Here is a 7,820-nt window from a genome sequence, read left to right on the forward strand (position 1 = left end):
CCCGGGCATGTGCCCTTGGCCAGAATCAAACCAAGGAGGTTGAACCCGGGACCCTTCAGTCTGCAGGCCGACGCTCTACCCACTGAGCCAAACCGGCTAGGGCTCCATTGATCTTTAGAGAGAATGGACGAGAGAGGGAAAGACAGAGAGAATATCAAATATGACATCGATTGGTTGCCCCATGCACAAGCCCGGACTCGGGCCTTGGCCGGGAAGGAGCCTGCAACCCAAGTTTGTGCCCTTGACCTGAATTGAACCCGCGCCCTTTAGTCCTCTAGCCAGCGCTCTATCCACTGAGCCAACCGGCTAGGTCTCAAATTTACCTTTTTAAAAGTGAACGGAATCAGTAGCTGGTGTCGCTCAATGGTTAGAGCATTAGCTTGCCCGACAGACACTCCCGGCACTCCAGTTAACCAAGGCACCAAGGAACACCTTAGGCAGGGTGGGCGGGGCACATTCCTGGGAACATCAGTGCAGCAGTCTCTGGGGCCTCCCATTACAAGACTGGGGCGGGAAGAGGCGCAGAACCCAGAGTGGTGACTTCAGTCCATCCAGGGACGGAATGATCGCCGCCCGGGCCTGCCTGGCTGATTTTGCGGGGTTTTTTTCGGGGTAGATTTTTGGTCGTGTTCACGGGGCTTTAGCTGGGACTTCAGCACCATGGACAGAGGCGCAAGGTGTTGTTTCCCAGAATGGCCACAGGAGGGCAGCAGAGGATCATTTTTGAGCCGTGATGTGCTGACAGTGTCCTTCCAAGTCTCCTGTAAGAAGTATATGGATCCCTAGTCGTGTGCAGTATAATGAGTCACTTACTTGAAGGACAGTGCATATATGTTCTACATGTTTATTCCTGCGTAGGATCTAAAATAAATTATCCGTATGCCACCGGAAGTTTGTAGGTAGGCACTGGGAGTGCATGAGCATATACACACATAAGCAAGTATATCTTTACCTGTATTTATTGTCAGACATTAACATTATTGTCTAGTTAAAAACAGCACCAACAGCCCTAGCCGGTGTGGTTCAGTGGATAGAGCATCGGCCTGCAGACCAAAGGGTCCCAGGTTCGATTCCGGTCAAAGGAACATACCTCGGTTGCAGGCTCCTCCCCGGCCCAGGCCCTGGTCGGGGCACTTGCAGGAGGCAACCAATGGATGTGTTTCTCTCACATCGCTATTTCTTTCTCTTTCCCTCTTTCTTCCATTTTCTCTAAATCAATGGAAAAATATCCTCGGGTGAGGATTAACCAAAAATAATTATAATAAAAGGAATTCATAGTTTGTTATCTTTTTAAAAAAACACGGCACCAACAGATATATTAGGCAGGGTGGCTGGAACACGGTTAAATGGCACCCCTGCCTGGGCCTCCTTTGCAGGGCTGGGCAGGGGAGAGGTGCAGAACCCAGCACTGCCCATTTTGTGTGGTTTTCTAGCTGGAATTTCTGGTGCTGATCGCATGGCAGTTTCAATTTCACTGCCATGAAAACCCCGGGTAGTAGGGGGCGACCACGTGCCTGAGGGGACATGCCAAATAGGAGAGGTTTTCCGAGAGGAGCAGGTGAGCTGGGAGGCGGTGACCGGATCCCCCCTTTCCTCCACCCCCTCCGAAGGAGCAGCTCTGGGGTCAGTGCCCGTGAGTGTCCAGAGTCCTGGGTGGGAGGGAAGTCTCTCTATCGGTGACAACGAGGCAGGCAAGCATCTGTCCTCCCGTCGGACCTGGCTCCGCCTGGTTTGGAAGCAGAACCAGGGATTTCTGCCCGGACCTTCAGCACCGCGGACAGAGACACAAAGCGCTATTCCTCAAAACGGCCACAGGAGGGCAGCAGAGGATCATGTTTGCGCAGGAATTGGCTGAGCGCGTCCTTTAAGTTCTAGCGTAATGAGCAGATAGTTCCATATAGGTGTCCAATATAATCAGTAACTTGCTTGAAGGACATTACACACGTTTTATTCTGGGGTAGTATTTGAAATTAATCGTCCATATGTAACTAGAAGTTTTTAACTAGGAACTAGTACGTTTGTGAGTATACACACGTATGAGCATCTATATCTTTATCTTTTTCTGTATCTATATTTATCTCCATACATGCACACACCAGTGTCTGGGTAAATATGGCACCGAGAGATATATTTACTAAATCTTGCTTTCCTCCTGTGTTTGTTTGTTTGTTTTGTTAATCCTCACCTGAGGATATTTTTCCATTGATTTTTAGAGAGAATGGAAAAGAGAGGGAGAGATAGAGAGAAACATCCATGTGAGAGAAACACATCGATTGGTTGCCTCCTATAGGAGCCCTGACCAAGGTCGGGCCAGGGAGGAGCCTGCAAGCAAGGCACATGCCCTTGATGGGAATCGAACCCGGGACACAGGTTGATGCTCTATCCACTGAGCCAAACTGGCTAGGGATGGCCCTTCTTTTAAAAACTTAAAAATTGATTTCAGAGGGGAAGGTCAAGGGGGAGAGAGAGAGAAACATCAATGATGAGAGAGTCGTTGATCAGCTGCCTCCTGCACGCCCCCATATGCACCCACAACCCAGGCATGTGCCCTTGACCAGAATCGAACCCGGGACCCTTCGGTCCGCAGGCAGACGCTCTATCCACTGAACCAAACCAGCCAGGGGTTTGTTGTTTTTTAATTCATTCCAATTCAGTACAGTCTATGTTTCTCAATGGGAAAGCTGGTAATCGGTGCAATTCTCCAGAATGGCCACAGGAGGGCAGCAGAGGATCATTTATGCGCAGGACTCCGCTGACAGCAGTTCTGGTATAATAGTCTGTAGTCCGGTGGTTCTCAACCTGTGGGTCGCGACCCCTTAGGGGATGGAACGACCCTTTCACAGGGGTCGCCTAAGGCCATCGGAAAACACATATATAATTACATATTGTTTTTGTGATTCATCACTATGCTTTAATGATGTTCCATTTGTAACAATGAAAATCCATCCTGCGTATCAGATATTTCCATGACGATTCATAACAGCAGCAACATGACAGTGATGAAGCAGCAACGAAAATAATGTTATGGTTGGGGGTCCCCACAACGTGAGGAACTGTATGAAAGGGCCGCGGCGTCGGGAAGGTTGAGAACCGCTGCAGTGGAGTCCCACGCAGGTGTCCAGCAGAATCAGTCACTTACTTGAAGGGAATTGTCTACGTGTTACACGTGTTTGGGTAACGTTTGGAGCAAATTATCCACACGTAACTAGACGTTTTTAACTGGGTCCTAGTGTGTGTATGTGAGTATAACGCGGACAGAGACACAGAGTGTTATTCCTCCAAACGGCCACAGGAGGGCAGCAAAGGATCGTGTTTGCGCGGGAATTGGCTGAGCGCGGCCGATAGTCCCATATAGGTGCGCAGCACAATCGGTAATTTGCTTGAAGGACATCATAGGCATGTTCTGCGCGTCTTACGCTGGGGCAGTATTTGAAATGCATTATCTGTGTGTAGCCAGAAGCGTTTGGTCTATCAGAGGAGTCTCTCCATCAGAGACACTGCGGTGAGGTAGCACCCGTCCTCCAGCCCGACTTCGCTGGCTCCCCAGGGCGGGGGGCGCGCAGGGGGCCGGCGACCCGTGACCCCCCCTCTTCTGTTGCAGCCTGACCATCTCTGCCGACTGCCCCATGCAGCTCTACGACTTCCCCATGGACCAGCACACGTGCTCCCTGCAGTTCGGAAGCTGTGAGTGCTCCTTTTCCAGTGCGTTTTTATGGATTTCAGAGAGAAAGGGACGGGGACGGGGGTCCTAAAGGGGCTGGGTTGTGAGTGTCAGGCCTGTGTCGCTTCCCGCTGTCAAACACGTTTCATCCGATCGCCATCCCTGCGCTGGGTCCTTGTGGCCAAATGAGGACGATCGCTCACCAGCACCCCCACTCGCAATGGAGAGAGAGGCTTGGAGGCCTGGCGCCCAGCAAACTGAGCCTGCAGGGCACAGGGCCAGCCTGCTCACCCCCAGCGACCCCCCCCACACACACACACACAGGGACCCCTGCCGGGCAGACCCGCTCCCAGGTCAGCACACCGTCCAGCCAGACACCGCGGAGAGCCCTCCCAGGCCCCCCTCCCACGAAACGATGCTCAGCCGTCCATCAGGAGAGCAGACGGGCTGGGCTGGACTCGGGCTTCCTCCCGTCTCTCTGGCTCCTTTGGACGGGCCTGGTGACACCCTGTTTATGCCGCTCTCCTTGTCTCCCCCACCCCAGATGCCTACACCAACGAGGAAATCACCTACGTGTGGCTCGACACGAACGCCACCCACGGGCTGGATGTGGCTGAGGACGGCTCCCGGCTGAACCAGTACTACCTGACAGGGTTCGAGACACACTCGGCCAACTGCTCCACCAGCGTAGGTGAGTCCCAGCGCGCCAGACGCCACGCTCTCCCCTCAGCCGTGGCGGGGGGGCGGTCGGGGGGACACAGCGGTCAGTTGGCAGCCCTGGAGGCAGGCGGAGACCAGGCATTCACCGACCCGGTGTGAGCTGGCCCCCGGGACCATGTCGACAGCAAGCTCCAAGCCATGCTGTTCATGGGCCTCAAAGCCCCAGCTCCGCCCACATGGCCGGCAGACCCCCTCAATCGAGGGGCCCCCTAAGTCAGACCCCCTCCTCCTCGTCCAATTCATCCGGGCTCCTCGGCCACACCACCCACTTCCTACGATTCAGCCGAAGGAAGATCTCGTAACCTCAGATCCACTCGGCTCAGCGTGCAGGACTCAAAGCACCTTTCCCATGGGGGAGGGGGACATGCAAACCCAGGGGCCACGGAGACGCGGCCACACCCTCCCCCAGCCCCGGCTCCTCACCAGTTCACCGTCAGCGCCGCCTCGTTCTCGGGGATGAACGGGAGGTCCCCGCGGGCCTCCCACAGGGCCAGGCAGAGCCAGAGCAGGCCCGGGGGCATCGGGGGCATCGCCAAGGAGGTGCCCGAACTCACGGCAGACGGGGGTGAGGGACAGGCCCCAGGGCAGGCATGGAGCCCGTGGGGGGCGGCCACTCCAAGTTCCTCGGAGCCTCCCAGACCCCTCCACCCACCACAGGGCTCTGGGAGGTGCCCGGTTCTAAGAGGCCAAACCCTCAGTCCCGCTGGCAGCTTTCTAAAAAATTAAATTAAAAAAAAAGAAATCCATGGTTTTTTCATCCCCTTCTTTGCCCGAACCTTACAAACAAACACTCGTCCGAGGGGAGGTGCAGGCCCCGGGGCACAGGACACACCCTGGAGCCCCGAGGTGGGGGTGAGGGCGGGGGTCCTGGGGGCTGACGGCTCGTCTCTTGTGCGCAGGCAATTTCACCGTCCTGACCGCGGACTTCCACCTGAAGCGGAAGCTCGGCTACTTCCTCATCCAGACCTACCTGCCCTGCATCATGACCGTCGTCCTGTCCCAGGTGTCCTTCTGGGTGAACCGGGAGTCCGTGCCGGCGCGCACCGTGTTCGGTGAGTGGGCCTGGGTCCCGGGCCCGCTCCTGCCACCCCAGCCACGACTGCCGCGGTTTCTGTTCTGTGATCGGAGGCCAAAGGCCCCGGTCAGGGAGATGCGGGGTTAGGGTTGGGGTGTAGGTTTGGGGTGTAGGATTGGGGTCTAGGGCTGGGGTATAGGGTTGGGGTGTAGGTTTGGAGTATAGGGCTGGGGTATAGGGTTGGGGTGTAGGATTGGAGGATAGGGTTGGGGTGCCGGGTTGGGGTGCAGGGTTGGGGTGCAGGGTTGGGGTGCAGGGTTGCTCTCTGAGCCAGAGTTGTTTCCGTGTGAGCAGGGCAGGGCTCCAGGGAGCTGCGGGCAGCTGAGGAGAAAAGGGTAACGGGATAACCGAAGGGTCCCGGGTTCGATTCTGGCCAAGGGCACGGACCTCGGTGGCAGGCTCCTCCCCGGCCCGGGCCCTGGTCGGGGCGCGTGCGGGAGGGGACCCATTGATGTGTTTCTCTCACATCGATGTTCCTCTCTGTCTCTCCCTCTCTCTCCCACTCTCTCTAAAAACCAATGGGAAAATATCCTCGGGTGAGGATTTTTTAAAAAAAGACAATTGACAGGCTCAGTTAAGGTGAAGACCGGCCTTTGCCAGGGAAGATGCCGGCCTAGGGCATGGCTGCCCACCATAAACTGCTTTTAGTGAAAAAGTCCTTTCTGTTCTTTCAAATATGGTTTTACCAGAGGCCAATGCACGGAATTCGTGCAAGGGGCTCGGTCCTCACAGCCCCGCCGGCCTCGGACAGTGGTTCTGCTGTTGGGTCTAATGAGAGTATTAGCTCTTTATTATACAGGATTGACCTCAGAGAGGGAGGGAGAGAGAGAGAGAAGCATCAGCGATGAGAGAATCGTGGCTCGGCTGCCTCCTGCAGGCCCCCCACTGGGGATCGAGCCCCAGGCCGGGCCTGTGCCGTGTCCGTCGAGTTCGGGTGCCGCGTGGGGTCTGGGTGCTGGCCCTGATCCCTGTGTCCGCTTCCCGCTCCCTCCAGGGGTGACCACGGTGCTGACCATAACCACCCTCAGCATCAGCGCCCGGAACATGCTGCCCAAGGTGTCCTACGCCACCTCCATGGACTGGTTCATCGCCGTGTGCTACGCCTTCGTGTTCTCGGCGCTCATCGAGTTCGCCACCGTCAACTACTTCACCAAGAGGAGCTGGGCCTGGGACGGCCAGGGCAACGCGGGCAGAAACCGGGTACCGATCCGTTCCTCCTTCCTCTCTTCTTCCAGGTTCTCCTTAAAAAAAAAACAATACACACACACACACACACACACACACACACACACACACACATATATTGATTTCACAGAGGAAGGGAGAGAGAGAAAGAAACATCCATGATGAGAGAGAATCATGGATCGGCTGCCTCCTGCACGCCCCCCACTGGGGATCGAGCCCACCACCCGGGCCTGTGCCCTGACCGGGAATCGAACCGTGACCTCCTGGTTCCTAGATTGATGCTCAGCCACTGAGCCACACCGGCCGGGCTATCTATCTATCATCTATCATCTATCTATCTATATCTATCTATCATCTATCTATCTATCTATCTATCTATCTATCTATCTATCAATCATCTATCCATCCATCCATCCATCCATCCACCCAGCCTCAATCCATCCATCAATCCATCTTATTTTTTGATGCCTTTCAAAGTAAATTCCAGAGGACAGTGTGTCCCCACTAAGCACCCCGCATGCCAGTCATGCCCTGCGATGGGCCCCCTGCTTTCCGTCTCATCCGTGCAGAGCAGCACCTCAGTGTGTGGAGCACCCGCAGACGAAGGGCACCTTTGGGCGTTGTGACAGGTCCGCCTGTGTAACCCGGGCCCCATCACGATAGAGAGCACCACCAGCTGTTCCCGGTCCTTCCCCTCCACCCCCAACACCGTCACCTGCTGTCGAATGGCACCCCCACGCCCCGTGGTGTCTGCTGACGGCTCTCCCTCTTTCTCAGGAGCGAGCGGCCCGCCGCCTGCCAATGGCACGCCCTCATGCTCTGATTCTCCTTTGCAGAGACGGGGACGCCGCCAGGGCCGGAGAAGCTTGTACGCCGCGAGGAGGAGGAGGAGGGCCCACTCGCCCAGCATCCCCCAGGGCGAGCACATCCCCATGGGGCCGATCGGACGGGTGCCCGCCCACCTGGCGTCGATCCGGGAGGAGGCCGCCACCTCGTCCCCAGTCCACGTGCCCATCTCTTCCGACGACGAGCAGGAAGCGAAGACTTACAACAGCGTCAGCAAGATCGACAAGGTGTCCCGCATCCTCTTCCCACTCCTGTTCGCCCTGTTCAACGCCGTTTACTGGTGGACATATCTGTCCAAGTAAATGGAGTTGTAGGGGCTCCACCCCCCTCAGT

The 7,820-nt window shown here is 56.1% G+C and overlaps 1 protein-coding gene across 1 annotated transcript in view; it reads left to right on the forward strand.

Annotated features, from left to right (window-relative positions):
- The window catches only part of GABRA5 (gamma-aminobutyric acid (GABA) A receptor, alpha 5), a 20,359-nt gene extending 12,545 nt beyond the window's left edge, over positions 1-7,814 (forward strand). Inside the window, exons 7-11 of the mRNA XM_005874380.1 lie at positions 3,602-3,684; positions 4,206-4,352; positions 5,281-5,433; positions 6,451-6,656; positions 7,478-7,814. Coding sequence (XP_005874442.1) covers positions 3,602-3,684; positions 4,206-4,352; positions 5,281-5,433; positions 6,451-6,656; positions 7,478-7,789 — 901 coding nt within the window. The 3' untranslated portion in view covers positions 7,790-7,814. The remainder of the gene's footprint in view (positions 1-3,601; positions 3,685-4,205; positions 4,353-5,280; positions 5,434-6,450; positions 6,657-7,477) is intronic.
- Positions 7,815-7,820: the final 6 nt, after the last annotated feature.

The sequence above is a fragment of the Myotis brandtii genome, unplaced genomic scaffold, assembly GCF_000412655.1.
Source record: "Myotis brandtii unplaced genomic scaffold, ASM41265v1 scaffold435, whole genome shotgun sequence".
NCBI classification, from domain to species: domain Eukaryota; kingdom Metazoa; phylum Chordata; class Mammalia; order Chiroptera; family Vespertilionidae; genus Myotis; species Myotis brandtii.